General features: G+C 42.7%; 1 protein-coding gene across 1 annotated transcript in view; it reads left to right on the plus strand.

The window, feature by feature from the left end:
• The window catches only part of UBAC2 (UBA domain containing 2), a 292,792-nt gene that overhangs the window by 22,945 nt on the left and 247,205 nt on the right, over positions 1-22,642 (plus strand). Inside the window, exons 3-4 of the mRNA XM_073614426.1 lie at positions 10,246-10,373; positions 14,877-14,996. Coding sequence (XP_073470527.1) covers positions 10,246-10,373; positions 14,877-14,996 — 248 coding nt within the window. The remainder of the gene's footprint in view (positions 1-10,245; positions 10,374-14,876; positions 14,997-22,642) is intronic.

Raw genomic sequence — 22,642 nt, forward strand, 5'->3', positions numbered from 1 at the left:
TTTGTTTGCTTGTAATTAGTGTGTGTGTGTGTGTGTGTGTATAAAAGGTAAATGAGATTCTGGACTCCTGACAGACCCTTGCATCTTTCATCCAGTACTGCACTGACATTTCTGGATTCTGAGTCATGGAGACAGCAAAAGAATTGTCAAAGGATCTGCGGGAAAAGGTAGTTGAACTGTATAAAACAGGAGAGGGATATAAAACGATATCCAAGGAATTGAGAATGCCAATCAGCAGTGTTCAAACTCTAATCTAGAAGTGAAAAATGAGGGATTCTGTTGAAACCAAACCACGGTCCGGTAGACCAACTACATTTTCAGCCACAACTGCCAGGAAAATTATTCGGGATGCAAAGAAAAACCCACAACTTCAAGTGAAATACAGGACTCTCTGAAAACATGTGGTGTGGCTGTTCCAAGATGCACAATAAGGAGGCACTTGAAGAAAGATGGATTGCATGGTTGAGTCGCCAAAAGAAAGCCATTAATACACAAATGCCATCAAGTATCCCGCTTACAATATGCCAAACAGCACAGGGACAAGCCTCAAACCTTCTGACATGAAGTCATTTGGAGTGATGAGACCACAATTGGGCTTTTTGGCCACAACCATAAACGCTAAATTTGGAGAGGAGTCAACAAGGCCTATGATGAAAAGTACATCATTCTAACTGTGAAACGCGGAGGTAGATCGCCAATGTTTTGGGGATGTGTGGGCTACAAAGGCACAGGAAATTTGGTCAAAATCGATGGCAAGATGAATGCAGTATGTTATCAAAAAATACTGGAGGAACATTCGTATTCATCAGCCAGGAAGCTGTGCATGGGACATACTTGGACATTCCAACATGACAATGATCCAAAACACAAGGTCAAGTTGACCTGTCATTGGCTACAGCAGAATAAATTGAAGGTTTTGGAGTGGCCATCTCAGTCTCCTGACCTCAATATCATTGAGCCACTCTGGGGAGATCTCAAACGTGCAGTTCGTGCAAGACAGCCCAAGAATTTACAGGAACTGGAGGCTTTTTGCCAAGAGGAATGGGCAGCTTTACCATCTGAGAAGATAAGGCGCCTCGTCCACAAATACCACAAAAGACTTCAAGCTGTCATTGATGTTAAAGGGGGCAATACACGGTATTAAGAACTGGGGTATGTAAACTTTTGATCAGGGTCATTTGGGTAGTTTCTGTTGCTATTATGATTTAAAAAGAATAAACACAGTTGATTGATAATAAATGGCTTCAGCCAAACACCAACCATGAGTGAAAGAAAAGTTTTTGTATTATCATTCATATTCTCTGAAAAATGGCCAAGAAGTCATAAATTCTGCCAGGGTATGTAAACTTATGAGCACAACTGTACATGTAAAACTTATGTATGGTGATTTTGTTTAATCTCTGTGTATCATCCAAGGCTGTTCACTTCACTGGGTATAGGAAAGGGTTTACATCCACTTTAATGTCCAACACAAACTTACCTATCAATTAACAATAAATGGCGCTGCAAACAGGACCCTTTTTTTTTTTAACACCTTCCATAAACATGTGTAAAAATGTGCGATTTTTTTTTTTTTTTTTTTTTTTGCTCACGTTTACAAAGTGCACAGGTATTAATGGAGCCTTAGAGTACAAAATAGTAAATTCAAATCATACACCTTAAAAATTTGTCCTTATTTATCTCCAATACCCCGGTGCCCTAACTACCAGCTTAACAGTGGGATCACGCTAATAAATACAGCAGGGTATTTGGAAACATTCTGAAAAGCAATGTAAAGCAATTTTAACAGAGTATAGTCACAAGATGATACATTTTATTAAAGTCTGCTGGAATAGTATGGAAAATTATCTTTTGTCTTTTGATAATAATGCTGAGTTAAACTGGTATCGATAATCAGATTCTCTTCATTTCAAAGTAGCGTATTGGAGGAAGGGCTAACCATTTCGCTTCCTGTGTGGACACTTTCAATTATTAGCCCTGGGTTTGCAACAGAAATATATGCATTTGTTAGTGGTCAAAAGTGAAATGTCATGGTGGCCTAGCACTTAGAGGTACTGTTTTAATGTCTTACTCAAAGAGTAATCTTTTTTCATGGTCTTTTGAAGAAGACTAATTTGAAACGTTGGTTTCATTTTGTTTCAAATCTGATGCTGAACATGATTTCTAATGTAGTTGGTAATTTGAGATTCAGTAACAGGTATTCTCTATTGACAACTTTCTAAACAGTTTCAAGACTGCTATGAGACACTTGAGACAAGTTAAGTGTTTGTAACCCTAAAAAAAAAAAAAAAATAGCAGATTAAACAGCACAGTGCTCGTACTGTCTAACCCGCCCCTCCAGAAAGCTGTAAAAAACCTGACTGATCCTGCCTGGTTCTGCCCTCCCCCTGTAAACTGACCACAGTGTATCATGGTGAGCCCTGACACCATGGTCAGTTTACGTGCCTCTGTCATCCGCAGCTCTCCCCTCCCCCCTCCCCTTCCTGCCTGTCAGCTCTGGAGTCTGTGTGAGCTGTCTCCACTCCCCCCACCCCCTGCTGCTGTTAGTAAAAAACAGCAGCAGGAAAGTAAAGGTATCTTCTCGCATTCCTTAATGACTACTCAAGGGATATACTGTGCTCTACCTGCAACACAACACCTATGAATATGATAAATTTGAATATCTTCCCCAAATAGACAAATACATGAGTGGTAAAATGCAAGTTATTCTGAGAAAGAATGTAGACTAGTTCCACACTATTGTACTATTCATACAGAAATTTAGCCCCAAACTTGCAAGGAACCTCCACCATACTTCGCTATTGCCTACAGACACTCATTATTGTACTATTCTCCAGCCCTTGTGCACAAACTGCCTTTTGCTACAGCCAAATATTTCAAATTTTGACTCCTTAGTCCAGAGCACCTGCTGCCATTTTTCTTCACCCCAGTTCCTGTGTTTTTGGGATGTGGAAACAAGGCTAAGCGACTCAACTATGCAGTATAACAGGGTGTAAAGCAGTTTCGTTTTTCCAAATGGAAAGCCAGCGCTCATGTATCTGGGAAATTCTTGGGACTAAAAAAATGTATATAACTGCTTAATTTCCCTGTCCCTTCGATAAGGTCTTCAACCAGCAGTTACTGTGCAATGAGACATTTCTCACTAACCTTAAGACCCTGTTCACACTGGTGTGACTTATGCGATTTGACAGTTCCAAATCACATGACAAGTCTCATCCTATTACCTGCAATGAAGCCATTCATATCGCAGTGATTATGTGAAAGGTTCCTGCACTACTTTGTAATGATTGCATTGTGACTTGCATAGACGTCTGTTATATGAAGTCACAAGCCGCAATGAAATCTGCCATGCAAATCGCACTGATGTGCGGCTTTGAAATTGTGCTGAAATAGCGTCATTTCAAAGCTGCACTGGTGTGAACCAGGGCTAAAGCTTGTATTGGCCTCATCAACCTGTGATGAACTACAGAAGGCAGTAGGGGAGAGCATATTGAAACACCCTGGTTTGTAGAATAAATATAACCCTATTAAAAACCCACAAAAGAAACTGAATTAGAAATGAAATTTTACTGAATAAAAACTAACTTCAACAGGACACTGAAAAAACTTAAACAAGTTCGAAAGAATTAACTTGTTTATTAAACATTTCAGGCAGCTTATTCCTGTGTATGTAAATTGCAGTCATCACAACCACAGTGAACTAAGGTTGAAGAAAACTACCAAAAAAGGCTTAGAGCAAACTAGAAACTAGAGGAACCGCATTCTAAAATAGGTTTGTTGGCTCATGTCGCACACATTTGTAAAATATATGTTGTGACACACCTTTTTAATAAAAATAAGCACATACTGTTGTGTGTTTTATTTTGGCAAACAAACATTTGACTAAAAATGAGCAAATGTAATAACTTTTTCCTTCTTTTACCTATTAGTAAACCCATAAGCTGAATATTCACTAAGTATAATGCCGTGTACACACGAGCGGACTTTCCGGCATACTTGGACAATCCGATCGTCTGTAGGCTTCGGCGGACTTTTTTTCCCCAAAAGTCCGCCGGACCTAGATTTACTACATGTTTTAAATCTTTCCGTCGGACTCAGTTTCTGACGGAAAGTCCGTTCATCTGTATGCTGCTCCGATGGAAGGCCCGCTCGTCTGTATGCTGCTCCGACGAACCAGATACGATGCAAAGGCAGGGTATTGCATCTTGCGCTCGCTGCAATAGGAAAAACAAATTTTCCTATTGTGGCGAGCGCGGGGCATACCAGGCCCATAGGTCTGGTATGGATTTTAAAGGGAACCCCCTACGCCGAAAAAACGGCGTCGGGTCCCCCCTAAAGTCCACACCACACCCCGGAGCGCTCAGAGAGCAGTCCAGCCGGAGAGAGCGTCGTGTCAACATCTGGAGAAGAGAAGAGGGAAGAAGACAAGAAGCCCAGAAGTCCGGACCTCCTCTGGCAAAAGAGCGGCATGAAGACAGCGGAGGAGCCGGCAGAAGAACTGGAACACCGGGAGAAGAGGCCAGAGAGAGCGGAGAAGAACCAACCGGACGCCGGGAGAAGAGGAAACGGAGGAAGACCCCCGAAGCCGGAGGAAGACCCCCGAAGCCGGAGGAAGACCCCCCCCCGAAGCTGTTTAATAAATTATTTTAAAAACCTGTGTAGTGTGTTTTATTATTGACACTTTTTCCCTAGGTAAATGGGTAGGGGTACCATGTACCCCATACTCATTCACATAGGGTGGGGGGCCGGTATCTGGGGGCCCTCTTATTATAGGGGGCTCCTGGATTCTGATAAGCCCCCCAAAGCACCCACCCCCCATGTTGAGGGCATGCGGCCTGGTACGGTTCAGGAGGGGGGGGGGGGGCACTCGCTCGTCTGGGTCTGGGTCGTCTGAATACTTCGGACCATGTGATATTTCAGTTTTCCTTTTTTAATAAATCTGCAAAAATGTCAACAATTCTGTATTTTTCTGTCAATATGGGGTGCTGTGTGTACATTGATGAGGAAAAAAAATGAACTTAAATGATTTTAGCAGATGGTGCAATATAACAGAGTGAAAAATTTTAAGGGGGTCTGAATACTTTCCGTCCCCACTGTATATAATCCTTTATCCCTAATGATATCCTTTTCCTGTTCTTTCTGATGCTGGCACAATAGACAAAATAGGGAAAATTTTCCCAAATTTCCCTCTCCAAAGCACCTTGTCCAGGTGGACAAGGGCCTCTTCCTCACAACCCTGGCTGGTGGTTGTGGGAGTCTGCTGGAGTGGGTTTATCGGAATTTGGAAGACCCCTTTAACAAGGGGGCCTCCAGATCTTGCCCCCCCCATGTGAATGAGTAGGGGAACATAGTACCCCTACTCGTTCACCTAACAAATAAGTAAAAACACAACACAGGTTTTTGACAAGTCCTTTATGGAGAAAAAAAAAAAAAATGTCCTCTGGTGTAGATCCATCTTCAATCACGATGGCCGCTGCCTCTCGCCGATCCGAAAAAAGAAAATCCCCCTCCAGTCCCAATGAAGGCTCCTGCCATCTGACAGCTCTTAACCACTTCATCCCTGGCGTATTGTCAAATGACGTCCGCAGATGGGTTCCTTCATCCCGGGAGAGCGTCATATGACATCCTCTGCTTCCCGCCGGTATAGGGAGTGCACGCGCCCGCCCACCAATCACGTCACTGAGGAGCCAATGCACGTGCCCTGCGGGCACGATGTCCATCGGGCACCCGCGATCGTTCCTGACAGAGCAGGAACGTGGATCTGTGTGTGTAAACGCACAAATCCATGTCCTGTCAGGGGAGAGGAGACAGATCGTGTGTTCCTAATATATAGGAACACTGATCGGTCTCCTCCCCCAGTCAGTCCCATACCCCCACAGTTAGAACACACAGTGAGGGAACAAATTTAACCCCTTGATCGCCCCCTAGTGTTAACCCCTTCTCTGTCAGTGACATGTATACAGTAAAAGTGGCTATTTAAAGCACAGATCGCTGTATAAATGTCAGTGGTCCCAAAAAAGTGTCAAGTGTCCAATCTGTCCGCTGCAATGTCGCAATCCCGATTAAAAAAAAAAAAAAAAAAAAAAAATGCAGATCGCCGCCATTACTATTAAAAAAAAAAATAATAAAAATGCCATAAATCAATAACCTATTTTGTAGGTGCTATAACTTTTGCGCAAACGAATCAATATACGCTTTTTGCAATTTTTTTTTTTTTTTTTATTTTACCAAAAATATGCAGAATACTTATCGGCCTAAAAAATATTGCTTTTTTTTCAAAATTGTCGGTCTTTTTTTGTTTATAGCGCAAAAAATAAAAAATGCAGAGGTGATCAAATACCACCAAAAGAAAGCTCTATTTGTGTGGAAAAAATGATAAAAATGGCATATGATTCAGTGTTGCATTACCGCGCAATTGTCATTCAAGGTGTGACAGCGCTGAAAGCTGAAAATTGGCCTGGGCAGGAAGGGGGGAAAGTGCTCAGTATTGAAGTGGTTAGGCAACTAAGGGGCGGTGCCACCTGGTATCATCACTAAGTTGTACTGCCCCCTTTTGACATCGTCAACTGTTGGTAATATGTTGTTTGTAACCTGTGCTGAAGGGGAGTGGGGATTCTGTTTTCTGTGTGCCCATACCATTTTTTAATGTGGTCAGTAAACGCTCATTAAATTGGAAAGACTGGCATCATTAAAGGGGACAATCTTCATATAAAGCCCAGAAGTGTATTAGAACGATTTGAACGCAACTTCTACCATACAAGTGCAACCGGCCGTCGCCCATCTTTGTTACTGGAGTAAGACCTCTTTTCGGCGTTCCTGAGACATGTTTTTGTTGTTTGATGTGACGTAAGTGCAACCCTTTTTTATTAAAACTTAAAGCTTTGCAGTATTGTGCTATGTGGAGTATCTTTTTTTATTTTATGCATCCTACTGCTTACCCTGACTTAATTTGCCTGAGTTGGATAAATGAGGAGTCTTTGTTAATTACCAAAGAAGTTGTATTTTAATGGTTCTAATACACTTCTGGGCTTTATATGAAGATTGTCCACTTCCATGATCCCAGTCCTTCCAACTTAATGAGCTTTTACCGATCACTCTTATTAGGGGGTCACAGGCATTCTGGTAAGCCTTGCATTAGAGTGGATGGTGTCACCTTGACTATCTTAGGAGTTCTTCTACTTCCTTCACAGCTTGTGGGACTGTGTTTTTTTTTTTTTGTTTTTTTTTTTTGTGCTCATATCAGTCATCTTTCTTCCTGCTTTTTGGATAACTTAAGGACACTTTTTTTTTCGATTTTATTTTTAACCACCTGCCGACCGCCGCACGACGATGTACGTCCAAACTTTGAAGGGGTATATAGTTGTTATGGCAGCAGCTAGCTGCCATAACCCCGGTATCGCCGTTTTCGTGCGGCGGTCGGCTTTCAGATAAAAGTGGTCCCTGTGGCGGATTCGCCACAAGATCACTTTTATCAGTGGCGGGAGAGGGCCCCCCCCTCCCGCCGCGATCCGGTGCCCTCCGCTGCTTACCGGAGCCGTCGGTAGTGGCGGAGGCGATCTCATCTGTCTCCGTCCTGTGCCTTGAGACGAGTGAGGCTAAGATGGCACCCACTCGTCTCCATGACACTGCTGGGCAGAAGCGACGTCAAAACGTCACTTTCGTCCACGCCTCTTAAAGGCACATTTTTTCAAATGTCATTTTTTTTAAATGACTTTTTTTTTTTTTTTATTGCATTTTAGTGTAAATATGAGATCTGAGGTCTTTTTGACCCCAGATCTCATATTCAAGAGGTCCTGTCATGCTTTTTTCTATTACAAGGGATGTTTACATGTTTACATTTTTTTTTTTAAACCCCCCCCCCCCGTCCCGACGAGCTCGCGTGCAGAAGCGAACGCATATGTGAGTAGCGCTCGCATATGAAAACGGTGGTCAAACCACACATGTGAGGTATCGCTGCGACCGGTAGAGCGAGAGCAATAATTCTAGCCCTAGACCTCCTCTGTACCGCAAAATATGCAACCTGTAGAATTTTTTTAAACGTCGCCTATGGAGATTTTTGAGGGTAAAAGTTTGACGCCATTCCACGAGCGGGCGCAATTTTGAAGCGTGACATGTTGGGTATCAATTTACTTGGCGTAACATTATATTTCAACAATATAAAAAAAAATTGGGCTAACTTTTACTGTTTTATTTTTTTTATTCAAAAAAGTGATTTTTTTCCAAAAAAAGTGCGCTTTTAAGACCGCTGCGCAAATACAGTGCAAAAAAAAGTATTGCAACAACCACCATTTTATTCTCTAGGGTGTTAGAAGGAAAACCATACATAATGTTTGGGGGTTCTAAGTAATTTTCTAGCAAAAAAAAATGTTTTAAACATGTAAACACCTAAAATCCAAAACGAGGCTGGTCCTTAAGTGGTTAATCACCATTTCACCTTATGAAGCTTTTATTGGTCATGGTTGATAATGATTGTAGTCACAAGTTCATTATTCTGTATTAGTTTAATATATTTGTCACCATTGATGCCTGTAGGGTATTGATGAATGTAAATGCTCTGCACTGATTGGTTTGTATTTGTTTACGGGGTATAGTGTTCAGCTGAATGGTTATTTCACCACAAGCATGGATTTTTAAAGTTTTCTTACAATCTAATGTGGCCTGTATACATAGATGACATCCTTGCCATTTGGATGGGGACATCTCAAGGTTTGTATGAGTTCTCTGAGTAAAATCCTATTCCAACTGAAATTTACTACAAGCTCAAGCTGCACAAGAATCCTGTTCCTGGATGTGGAAATCATTGTAATCATTGTCCATGAGGCATTGCAATGCTGATAGTTACAAGAATGCACTTATCTGAAGCATATCTTATAGCAGGGATGGGCAAACATTGGCCCTCCAGCTGTTACTATGTTTTGGGTGTTGGCAGGTTATATGCAGAAAGTTTCTTCATGCATGTTTGGTTGGATCTATATATTGCACAATAGAGTGAATTTTTATTGTTTTGTACAATAAATGGTCTTTGGAGATCTATTTTCTTGGAATGTGGTGCACTACTTAGCCATTCACACTGTTTAATTTGTGCAATGCATATTTAAGTAAGGTTGAGTTTATCCCACTGGGCTTTTTTACCTCTTGTCTCCTTTATCTGTTAAAATGACACATAATTGTTTGGGCCAAAATACTCTACATTGGGATATTGCTGTAAATGTTTCCGCTTGTTTGACATCCATGTTCACAATGCTTTTTAAAGTTTTTTTTCATGGTTTTATGTATTTTATTTTTTTGAAATAATTTGAATTATTTTGTTATTTATGACCATCTCTGCATGTGCTTCTGGTGCCATGATGTGCTCTATTTTTTTTTTCCTCTCCTTCTATTGCTCGTCACTATCAGGACCGTATCTTTTATCTTATGTCCTTCTATGGGGTTGGATTGAGGTGGATTTGTCCACCCCTGTCCTCACAATCACTTGCTTTATCACTTGTTCTGCCTCCCTAAAATGACACCATGTGTGGGGTAACTTTTGCCACTGTCTTGGTGGGTGTTTTTTTGTAGATGCTAAAAGCCTAGCCATGGAAATAAATATAAGGAAATGGAACTAACAGGGCCCAAAATACCTTAATTAGCTGGTCCAGGATAGAGAAATTCAATCAGAATCGTGTACACTTTCACAAGGACTATACAGGCATCCAATACTGGCAGGTTAAACATTCACCGCCTGGGAAACAGAGTAAACAGGCATGCCATGAAAACCAGGGGATTGTATGCATACACTAGGGCGAAAGTGACACAACAAAAAGTGCTGGGTAAAGTACCTGGGTGTACAAAGTTCCGGGTATGAGGCTGCAGGTTCACTGTTTCCAGTGGTAGGGTGGACGTCAGCTTCCCTCAGAGCGCCTGGGGAATGTCGTCCTATCCCCTCTATATGTACATCCCCTCTATATGTACATCCTGACTGAGCTCCATCAGACAAGGTATTTGTGTTTTTTTTTTTTTTTTTTTTTTTCGTAATACAGACGGTGGAGCCTGGGGGCAGTGCTACTGATTCTGTAAGCACTGGCTTGTGCATGCGCAGTGCTGGTGTCTTCTGATAAGTGATTTCTCAGTCATAAAATAATTCCTTCCTTGTTGGTGATATTGCTGGGATCTATGGGTTCTGTGAGGAACTTGAATTCAAGTAGTTGGCAGTGGCACATTGGTGTTATTTATGGTAGCATTTAACATTTTTATTTTTTTCTCTAGATAAAGCTCCACTATCTAAAGGCCTTCTACTCATCCCTGGTGCTCTCTCTGTTATACTTGCCCTCCTGTTTCAGCAGCAGCAAGCACTCTTTGTATATGATGTGCAAGCAATAAAAGAAAGTTTTCATGTAAGTCTGACTTGGACATGACTTAGACATGTGTTCCTCGTTGTCTTTAAGCCTTATGCTTTAATTCTAACCTAATACTTTTTACTATGAGAATTAATGTGTATTTAGTTTGACTATTATTTTAATTTTTATTCTTTCATCCATGTTTAACAGCTGAAATAAATATTCCTAAAGGAGTTGTAAAGGCAGAAGGTTTTTTATCTTAATGCATTCCATTGGCTCCCGTTGCTGTCAATCAAAGTCAGTCAGCCAATCAGGGGAGAGAGGGGGCAGAGCCAGGTCGGGGCTTCATGTCTGAATGGATACACGGAGCTCTGACTCAGCCTGGGTACCCCCTGTAGCAAGCTGCTAGCTAAGGGGCACTCAAAGGAGGGAGGGGCTAGGAGCAGTGAAGAGGGACCCGAGAAGAGGAGTATCTGGGCTGCTCTGTGCAAAACCAATTGCACAGAGGAGGTAAGTATAACATGTTTGTTATTTTAAAAAAACAAAAAATGAGCCTTTACAATCACTTTTAATAAAGCGGTCATAAACTCAAAAGCCAAAATGTAATATATTGCAACTTGCCAACCCTTAGATGTGTTACCAGCCAGTAACACAGTTCCTGTCTTAAGATGTCTGCATTCTGGACGAAATAGTACAGCAGACACCACTGAACAGCAGCATTGTCAATCCAGGGAGAGGGTAGTGTTAGCAGATTTAGATGGATTTGACTCACAAATTGAAAGTGAACTCCAGCTAATAAACAGTTATAGCAAACATATATTTTTTTCCTTTTTGAAGATAAAGAGTTTACCCAAATGAAAACAAGCTGACTATTGTAAGCACCCCGTGTTTTTTTTTTTGTCTGCTCAGCTTGCTCTGGTAAAGTAAGTTGAGAAATAAAACAAAAAACAATTGGCTGGATCCACCAGGTGAAAATAAAGAAAAAAGACTAAAAAATGGATGCAGCCACCACATCTAAGAATTGATGAGCTGTAATTTATAAAAAATGTTTTTTTTTGGGGGGGGGGAGGGTTTATTACCACTTTAAGGATGTGATTATGTTTGTCTATTTACCTGTCAATTTAAAGGGGTTGTAAAGGTTCAGGGTTTGAAAAAACAAAACAAAAAACAAACATGTTATACTTACCTCCTCTGTGCAGTTGGTTTTGCACAGAGTGGCCCCAATCCTCCTCTTCTGGGGTCCCTCAGCGGCGCTCCTGGCTCCTCCTTCTCTTCTTGAGTGCCCGCATCTTTGGATTTCATTGACAGCAGCGAGAGCCAATGGCTGCGCTGCTATCAATTTATCCAATCGGGACATGAGACACCGACCGGAGCTCGTGTGCTCGCTCCTGTCGTGGGAAACGCAGGGCTCAGGTAAGTATAACGGCAGCTCGATGGGGCTGCTGAGTGACAGAAGGGTTTTCACCTTAATGCATAGAATGCATTAAGGTGAAAAAACATGAGGGTTTACAACCCCTTTAATTACAGCCTTTATTCTGTTGGGATATTTCTCTGCTAACCTTGCAATATTTACCCACTGCAAATGCCATGTTGATGTTATATCTTTCACTTGGATGTTATAAGTTAAACTGAGCAAATACAGCTGGATAAAAACAAAATCTGTGTCTGTCTTCATTGCAGGCTGCAAAGTAACAAAAGGGGTTATTTTTTTTCTCTGTTCACTGTATGTATGTTTTGCTGCTTTGTAAACTTAGTCTGTGAGCTTGTGTGTCCTAGGAATAACAGATGAGTTGTTTGCTCCCCTGTCTCTGCATATATGTATGTCCACAACAGTGCCCACATACCCAAGAGCTTGCTGAGTGCTCATGGTAAAATACACGTAGCTCTGCATTGCAGCCTACACCAGTAGAAAATGATGCAGGGTACACTGCAGGCCCTTCTTCCTAGTTCCATAGGCTCCAAATTCAGTTTTGGATTGATGAGAGCTGGTGCTTGGGAATGAATTAAGCCAGGTAAACATGGAATATCACATATGAACATTTATATATCTTCACATGTAATCGGCAGACCTTTTGGTCTCCTTTGCACATACCCCCCCCCCAAGTCTTTCTTACGGAGTGGCCCTCCACACATAATAGATTGTCTTTCCAAAGTTATGAATGGAGATTATGCTTCTCATTGGCCTTGGGCCCCTTTTACATGGGGCAGATCTGTTTGAGCAGAATCAGCCTGCTCAGTGGGGGATCTCAGCACTGCTCCCCATTGAGCAGGCGGATGACAGGTCAGTGTCCACTCCGCTATGCAGAATGGACACAGCCCACTCTCCTCTATGGGGCGGTCGGATGGAAATGGACTGCATGTCCGTTTACATCCGATTGTCATCTGATCTGACCCACTGGTCTTGCTGTATTGCCATACGTCTGTTTTCAGCGAATTTTGTCAGATGCCCGGCAGGTGTCAGCAGATACATGTCCGCTGACACCTGCCGCCCCATAAAGGGCAGTGGGTGGCCTGATCAGATCCGCCTGAAAAACGGACAGGCAGACCCGATGGGTCTGCTGGTGTGAAAGGGGCCCAAGAAAAAGGGAAAACTTTTGCAGTGGCTGCTGTGTGGCAAGTCACAGCCTGGCCCTCGAGGTCACTTGCTGTCACCTGCCCAGCAGCAGGGTATTTTTTTTTAGCACTGCTGATGACATCAAGAGAATGTGACTTGGTTACTGCAACGCTGGATCGACCGATCATTGCTTCTGCAAGTGGCACTAGAAAGGGACATAAACAGTTGACTTAAAGTAGCCTCCAAAGGTAAAGGACAACTAACGAGTGATGGGGGTGGAGCTAGAGGGATGGGAAATGCCCAAAGATGGACTTTAATCACAAGCAATGTTTCTTTTATTTGTAATTGGATTTAGGTCTGGAGACATGCTTGGCCAGTCCATCAACTTTACCCTCAGCTTCCTTAGCAAGGCAGTGGTCATCTTGGGGGTGTGTTTGGGGTTGTTATCATGTTGGAATACTGCCCTGCGGCCCAGTCTCCGAAGGGAGGGGATCATGCTATGCTTCAGTATGTCATAGTACATGTTGGTATTCATGGTTCCCTCAATGAACTGTAGCTCCCCAGTGCCGGCAACACTCATGCACCATGGCACTGCCACCACCATGCTTGACTGTAGGCAAGACACACTTGTCTTTGTACTCCTCAGCTGGTTGCGGCCACAAACGCTTGACACCAACTGAACCAAATAAGTTTATCTTTGGCCTCATCAGACCACAGGACATGGTTCCAGTAATCTATGTCCTTAGACTGCTTGTCTTCAGCAAATTGTTAGCAGGCTTTCTTGTGCATCATCTTTAGAAGAGGCTTCCTTCTGGGATGACAGCCATGCAGACCAATTTGATTCAGTGTACGGCATATGGTCTGAGCACTGACAGGCTGAACCCCCCCCCACCTCTTCAACCTCTGCAGCAATGCTGGCAGCACTCATACGTCTATTTCCCAAAGACAACCTCTGGATATGATGCTGAGCACGTGCACTCCACTTCTTTGGTTGACCATGGCGAGGCCTGTTCTGAGTGGAACCTGTCCTGTTAAACCGCTGTATGGTCTTGGCCACTGTGCTGCAGCTCAGTTTCAGGGTCTTGGCAATCTTTTTATAGCCTAGGCCATCTTTATGTAGAGCAACAATTCTTTTTTTCAGATCCTCAGAGAGTTCTTTGTCATGAGGTGCCGCGTTGAACTTCCAGTGACCAGTACGAGAGAGTGAGAGCAATAACACCAAATTTAACACACCTGCTCCCCATTCACACCTGAGACCTTGTAACACTAACAAGGCACATGACATCGGGGAGGAAAAATGGCTAATTGGGCCCAATTTGGACATTTTCACTTAGGGGTGTGCTCACTTTTGTTGCCAGCAGTTTAGACATTAATGGCTGTGTGTTGAGTTATTTTGAGGGCACCGCAAATTTACACTGTTATACAAGCAGTACACTCACTACTTTACATTGTAACAAAGTGTCATTTCTTCAGTGTTGTCACATGAAAAGTTATAATAAAATATTTACACAAATGTGAGGGGTGTACTTTTGTGAGATACAGTAGATGACAGTAAAAAAACGCGCCGCCATCCTGACTAAGGGAAACTGGCAGTAAAGTCTTACGGCTTTTCCTACTGCGCATGCACTAAGTGCAATGTGCTTTGTGAATGGGCCATAGTCTTCTGGGACCTGTGAAGTGTCTCAGAAGACTGCGGGGAAAGGAAGGGGGACCAAACTTCCAGGCTCAGCTCATCACGGCAAGGTGCCAAATGTGGCAGTGGAGGGGGGGGCAGACAAGGGGAGCTTCCCCTTTTGGGTGGAGCTCCACTTTAAGTTCTTTAAAAATTGAGGGTTTAATACACCTTTACACTTCAAGACAAAGTCATGTATTTTCTATTTCCTTATAAGTAAATGCTCACTTTCTGTCGCATCATTTTTTACTTCTTTTGACATTTATAGACTTTTTTTTACATTCCTCTGTAATATCAGCATTTGTATACTCATTGTGTACTTTTCTTGTTTTAGATATGGAGACTATTCTTTGGAAGAATTATATGTCTGGATCTGAAGGATACATTTTGTAGCAGTTTACTTATATATAATTTTAGAACATTAGAGAGACGTTTTGGCACGCGGAAATTTACGGTAAGATGTGCCCATATTTTGTTATTTAACGTGGAACTGTAGTCAGAAAATGAAATTCCCGCTGGATCCCTTCAGGCTCGACACTTTTGCAGGTGTAGCTATGTAAAACATTTAAAAAGAAGTGTTTATACTGTTTAAAATTCAGTAATACGTGGTTTCATTTTTTGCTCTGCACATGCTCAGTTGCTCTCTATTTTTAGGCACAGACAGCTCAAAGATTTATTGCTGTTCAGGGGCTCTGGGTTTCCAGAAAATTGCAGCCTCCAGTAAGAAGAAACAAGAGTAATGCTGGAGGCAATTTACAGCACACACTAATTTTGGTAGCATAATTACTAACCACTTCCCGCTCGGCTTATAGCAGAATGATGGCTGGGCGGTGGTTCTGTTATTCTGACTGGGCGTCTTATGACGGTGCAGTGTGTCAGTCTGCATCTCTGATCGTGGCATGGAGCCTCTGATGGAGGCTCCTTACCACGTGATCAGCTGTGACCAATCACAGCTGATCATCGCGTGAACCAGGAAGTGCCGGTAAACGTCATTCCTTGGTTTGCACTGGCAGGGAGAGACGATCGGCTCTCCCTGTCAGACGAGAACAGGAAGTGGGCTGTATAAGGTATTTACTGGCAGAAAAAAAAGGTTTTACTATCCAAAGTTAAAACAACAAGGGCAGAAGATTTAATAGATAGATAAAAAAATTACTGAAGTTCCACTTTAACTACTCATACACAGAGCCAGGTGTGGACTACTCGTTTATTATTTTTGCATCAATTAACCACTTCAGCCCCGGAAAGGTTTTACCCCCTAATGACCAGAGCATTTTTTGCGATACGGCACTGCGTTGCTTTATCTGACAATTGCGCGGTCGTGTGACGCTGTACCAAATTGACTTCCCTTTTTTCCCACAAATAGAGCTTTTTTTGGTGATATTTGTTCACCTCTGTGTTTTTTTTTTTTTCAGCAACTGGTTAAGCAGGTAAAAAGTCTGGAGTTGTTTCTAAGTGTGGTATTTGCATTTGGAATCTATTGCTGTGAACTAGGGGTGCAACGGATCAAAAATTCACGGTTTGGATCGTTCCTCGGATCAGAGTCACTGATCGGATCATTTTTCGGATCAGCAAAAAAAAAAAAAATCTCCCCACTGTAATATCCACAATCTCCTCCCCACTGTAATAGCCACGTCATCTCCCCCACTGTAATAGCCACGTCATCTCCCCCACTGTAATAGCCACGTCATCTCCCCCACTGTAATGGACATCTCCCCCACTCACTGTAATATCCACAATCTCTCCCACTGTAATAGACATCTCCCCCACTCACTGTAATATCCACAGACATCTCCCGCACTGTATAGCCACAGACATCTCCCCCACTCTAATATCCACAGACATCTCCCCACTGTATACAGTATAGGAAGACTATTGTTTAGTCTTACCTTACAGAATAGAAGCCGGTGTAACAACATATTCGGCGACCCATCACAGTTTGCTACGGAAGAGACGTTCCGTCGCTGCCATCTTGCTACACCTCTCACTCGTCCACACTAAGGATACACTAAGAAGGGGGAAAGCGGACATGTTACACCCACCGGAGTTTTGTATTTTACGCGTATTTATAACAGTAAAGTCAGTTTATACAGTGAAATACAGTACTTAGAACTCTGTCTGACTGCTTAGATGTTGAATTTTAAAAGCAGCGAACTTCTGTCAGATTAGAAAACCTGTGAGATGAGCAGGGCTGACGCTGCTTTTAAAATTCAAGATCCAAGTAGTCAGTCCTGTATTTCACTATATAAACTGACTTTACTGTTATAAATACGTGTAAATTGCAAAACTCCGGTGGGTGTAACAAGATGTCCGCTTTCCCCCTTCTTAGTGTATCCTTACTGTGAACGAGTGTGGGGTGTAGCAAGATGGCGGCGACGGGACATCACTTCCGTAGCAAACTGCGATGGGTCGCTGAATATGTCGTTACACCGGCCAGAGGGGTGATGACATCAGCGTGCAGCTCACGCCTGCCGCCGGGTGTACCAAGATGGGCACTGCTCCGGAGCTAGGCCGAAGCCGCGGCCTTTCCTAAGGCCAAGGCAGCGGAGCGCTCCGCGGATCGCGTGGTGTGCCGATCCGAACCATTCATAAGCCTGAAGAATAGAAAAGCCAGATTAGACTTTGGCAAAAAAACATCTAAAAAAGTCAGACCAGTTCTGGAAAAGCATTCTTTGGACGCATGAAACTAAGATGAATCTACCAGAATGACCAGAAGAAAAAAGTGTGGAGAAAGCTTGGAACAGCTCATGATACAAAGCACACAATATCTCTGTAAAACATGGCGGAGGCAGTATGATGGCATGGGCATGCATGGCTTCCAGTGGCACTGGGTCATTGGTGATTATTAATGATGTGGCAGAAGACATAAGCAGCTGGATGAATTCTGCAGTATTTCGAGTTACAGTGGGGATGGAAAGTATTCAGACCCCTTTAAATTTTTCACTCTTTATTATATTGCAGCCATTTGCTAAAATCATTTTAAGTTCATTTTTTTTCCTCATTAATGTACACACAGCAACCCATATTGACAGAAAAACACAGAATTGTTGACATTTTTTCAGATTTATTAAAAAAGAAAAACTGAAATATCACATGGTCCTAAGTATTCAGACCCTTTGCTCAGTATTTAGTAGAAGCACCCTTTTGATCTAATACAGCCATGAGTCTTTTTGGGAAAGATGCAACAAGTTTTTCACACCTGGATTTGGGGATCCTCTGCCATTCCTCCTTGTAGATCCTCTCCAGTTCTGTCAGGTTGTATGGTAAACGTTGGTGGACAGCCATTTTTAGGTCTCTCCAGAGATGCTCAATTGGGTTTAAGTCAGGGCTCTGGCTGGGCCATTCAAGAACAGTCACGGAGTTGTTGTGAAGCCACTCCTTCGTTATTTTAGCTGTGTGCTTAGGGTCATTGTCTTGTTGGAAGGTAAACCTTTGGCCCAGTCTGAGGTCTTTAGAACTCTGGAGAAGGTTTTCGTTAAGGATATCCCTGTACTTGGCTGCATTCATCTTTCCCTCAATTGCAACCAGTCATCCTGTCCCTGCAGCTGAAAAACACCCCCACAGCATGATCCTGCCACCACCATGCTTCACTGTTGGGACCGTATTTGACAGGTGATGAGCAGTGCCTGGTTTTCTCCACACATACCGCTTAGAATTAAGGCCAAAAAGTTCTATCTTGGTCTAATCCATCCATCGGATCTTATTTCTCACCATCTTGGAGTCCTTCAGGTGTTTTTTAGCAAACTGTTGCATGGTAGTGGGGGCACGCAACGCGGCGATCGCAGCCGTGCCGTATTGCTAGGACATGGCGCGACCCGATCTCTGTAAAGAGCCGCAACAGCGACTCTTTAAACGTGTGATTGGCTGTGTCCAATCACAGCCGGCCATCGGCTCTCCTCGCCTCACGCTGACAGAGTATGTGGCGAGGAGAGCTGATCAGCGGCTTCTCCTCGCAGGGGGACATCTACACATGTAATCAGGGCACTGATAATCAGTGCCCTGATTAGAATATAGTGCCAGAAGTGCCAGCAAAGAGTACCAGCAATCAGTGCCCACCATTACCCACCAGTGCCAGCAATCAGTGGCCATTAGTGATGCCAGTCACTGCTGGCTATCAGTGCAACCCATTAATGCCACCTATCAGTGCCCATAAGTGCGGCATATTTGTGCCTCATCAGTGCCGCCTCTACAGCACCCATCAGTGAAGGAGAAAAAAATACTTATTTATAAAATGTACTGACAAAAACGAAAGCTTTTTTATTGTTTTCAAAATTTATGTTTTTGGTTTTTTTTTTTTGTAAAAAACAAAACAAAAAACAAAACAAAAAAACAGCAGTGATTCAGGTCAAACGTCACTTCCGCCCATAGCTCTTAAAGGAGAATTCTTCTTTTTTTTTTTTTTGCATTTCAGTGTAAATATGAAATCTGAGGTCTTTTTGACCCCAGATCTCATATTTAAGAGGTCCTGTCATGGTTTTTAAAGCACCACGTCCCGACGAGCTCACGCGCAGAAGCGTACGCATACGGACTAGTGCCAGCATATGAAAACAGTGTTCAAACCACACATGTGAGGTATTGCCGTGATCGTTAGAATGAGAGCAATAATTGTAGCCCTAGACCTCCTCTGTAACTCAAAACTGGTAACCAGTAGAAATTTTTAAACATCGCCTATGGAGATTTTTAAGGGTAAAAATGTGTCTCTATTCCACGAGCGGGTGCAATTTTGAAGCTTGACATGTTGGATATCAATTTACTTGGTGTAACATTATCTTTCACAATATAAAAAAAAAAAATTGGGCTAACTTTACCGTTGTCTTATTTTTTTTAATTTAAAAAAGTGTATTTTTTCTAAAAAAAAAGTGTGCTTGTAAGACCGCTGCGCAAATACGGTGTGACAAAGTATTGTAATGACCGCCATTTTATTCTCTAGTGTGTTAGAAAAAAATATATAATGTTTGGGGGTTCTAAGTAATTAATTTTCTAGCAAAAAAAATTATTTTAACTTGTAAACAACAAGTGTAAAAAAGAGGCTTGGTCCTTAAGTGGTTAAATAACAGCAAAAGAAAGCCGAGAGATTAGGTTCTGTCCTCCAATGCATAGTCCCCCTAGATCAGGTTGGATTTATACGCAACAGAGAAGCGCAAGATGCCACAACATCTATTGTCCTTGTTGTGTTAAGGGCCAAGCATCTTAACATTCCATTCAATTTATTGTCTACAGATGCCGAAAAGGCGCTCGACAGGGTGAATTTGACTTTCCTCCTATCCACCTTGCGACGCCTGGGGATGCCGACCTCCATTTTGTCTTGGTTCTCTGCCATCTACTCTACACCCACTGCTATGGTCAGGGTAAACGGAGCCGCTTTCAGCCCCTTTGCTATCAGTAATGGCACAAGACGGGTGTCTGCTTTCCCTAGAACCCCTACTGCAACACATTAGGCTTAACCCTGACATTAGAGGACTTGCAACTAACACATACCACCACAAAATTACTGCCTATGCGGACGATTTTCTGTTTTACGTTTCAAAACCGCATACCTCTCTCCCGGTCCTCCTTTCTGCAAAGCGCCAATATGGTGATCTATCGGACTTCAAAATCAATTTACAAAAGTCAGAAGCGCTCAACATATCCCTCTCTCGTGGCTCTCAGGCTCGTCTTAGTAGCAATTTTCCCTTCCGGAGGACTCAATACTTAGGCACTAAAATCCCTTCTAACCTACATCTTGTCTACCAACTCAACTTTCAGCCCCTCCTGAACGTTTTTTCTTTAGATTTAGACAGATGGAAGAATATGGCGGTTTCCTGGTTCGGTAGCTGTAATATTGTAAAGATGAACATCATGCCGAGGAGGCTGCTCTACCTTTTACAAGCACTACCAGTTAAAATACCGCAGAGATTCTTTAGTAAGCTACGTACAATTTTTCATTAATTATGTCTGGCAGGGCAAGCCTTTGCTGGTTAGGAGATCACTTCTACAGCAGCCAAAACACAGAGGCGGGGTTGGCCTCCCCGACCCAGCCCTCTACTATACAGTGGTCCACATGAACAGAGTAGTGAACTGGTGCAGGCATTTACCCAATAAATTATGGGTCTGCCTGGAACAGGAAACGGTGCCGATTCCCTTAGCAGGCTTACCTTGGAGTGGGACTCAGTTTTCACGATTCTCCTCCCCACACCCACTGATCGAGCCCACTTTGCAGGAGCTTCACAGATACTTCAGAATAGCAGAGACAGCCAGCTTTCCCTCCCCGTTAACGTCCATAATTGGACACCCGGACTTCACACCAGGTATTTCTGACAGGTCCTTCTGGCTCCAGTCAGACCAGAGCCTGGTTAGAGCCTCTTCTTTTCTTAGCCCCTCTGAGTGGGTGGACCCCTCAGGTGTATATCCCATTCTTAATTCCTCCATCTTGGGCAGGTGGAAGATTTCACAACTTTCCCACTTCCTCCGATCCCTCCCTGAATCCGGAGATTTCCGTAGACAGCCTACGTCATTTGAAGACTTGTGCCTCGGAGATGAGCCCATACGGAAATCCCTTACTTACGCCTACAATATCTTACTTGCTCACACGTCTCAACATGACCCCCTATACTTGAAAAAATGGGAGAGAGACCTCAACATTACGTTTACTGAGGATCAAAAGAATTGTATCCTCTTCTTTGCACATAAGTCGTCTTTTGTGTAGCAGGTATCAGTAGATGACATACAAGATTCTGACGCGCTGGTATAGGACTCCATCAGTGTTAGCCTCAATATTCCCAGGACATAGCCCTCTGTGCTGGAGATGTGGTATCCAAACTGGCACTCTTCTTCACATCTTCTGGGAATGTCCAGAGCTGTCCCTTTTCTGGAGATCATTCACAAGATCACCGACGTCTCTCTTCAGGATAACCCGGCAGCAGTACTCCTAAACCTGACGCCCATGTGTTGTAAGGGATATCGCAAATCTTTACTGAAACCCAGCGCGTGGAAGCAATAATCTCCACCAGTAGTGTCACAGTGGTTTGCCAGAGTGCGATATACAGCGGATGGAGCATCTTACAGCTGCCCTAGGGGATAGAGGAGGAACTCAACACTCGCTGGACACACTGGGATCTGTTCCGATTTTCAGACGAATACAAGTCTTACTTTTGAGTGACTCGCTATAGGAGAACCCGAAGGCCTTGGGACATCAACCTTGCCAGAGCCTTCTACCCCCCCTCCCCCCCTTACTTTTCCTTCTTCTTCTAGTCTTTCTTATCTTTCTTCCCCCCCATTGACACCTCTGGTGTGATGCACTTTCTTTCCCTAAAAAAAGAAAATTCTCTTGGTTTGCGGTGTTCCACTGGTGCTGCTCCTGCGAATCCAGGAATAAGAGTCACTATATCAGGTACAATGATAATTTTAGTTCCCTGGAGTACATTGGCTTAGTACCTGTTAGCCAGGTATAAGGGTGTTATACCTCTCAGGTTGTCATTCTTAATTTTTATTGTTCTTATTCAATGGTATACATATGTCCAATAACATTAACCCTCTTTACAGTTAGGTGGTTCCCACCGTGGTTTAGATTAATGTACAGGTTATATAAATTGTGGAGCCTTTAGACCACAGTTTCCTGAATTACCATGACACTGTACTGGAACCTTGACTGTAATACCATTTAACGTACCTAGCATTATTTTTTTTTTTTTTTTTTTTGATGGGCTACTGTTATGGCCTATCATTTGATGTTGATGGTCGATGTGTGTGATATAATGCCACTTTGTGTAACCCGCATACCTTAAATAAAGATTAAAAAAAAAAAAGAAAAAATGATTGCAATTCCTAAAATTTGTACTTGATATTTCTGTTTAACCTCTTGAATTAAAGCTGAAGTAAGAAAATTGTGCCTGTGTCCAAATGTATATGGACCTAACTGTATATGTGTGTGGGTACATAAGCCTTCAGGTTATTCTTGCTCTCTCTATAAATTTTTTTTTTCCCTCCAATGAAGTTCTTGGCATTATAATACCAGTCCTTTTTTTTTGTCATTATGAAGTCAAACAAAAGGATTGTTCTCTTTCTGCAGCAGTCTGTGCAAGGTCAAAATGTATGAAGCGACCAACAGCAATAAGTGAGATTCTG

Source organism: Aquarana catesbeiana, linkage group LG02, assembly GCF_042186555.1.
Source record: "Aquarana catesbeiana isolate 2022-GZ linkage group LG02, ASM4218655v1, whole genome shotgun sequence".
Taxonomy (NCBI): domain Eukaryota; kingdom Metazoa; phylum Chordata; class Amphibia; order Anura; family Ranidae; genus Aquarana; species Aquarana catesbeiana.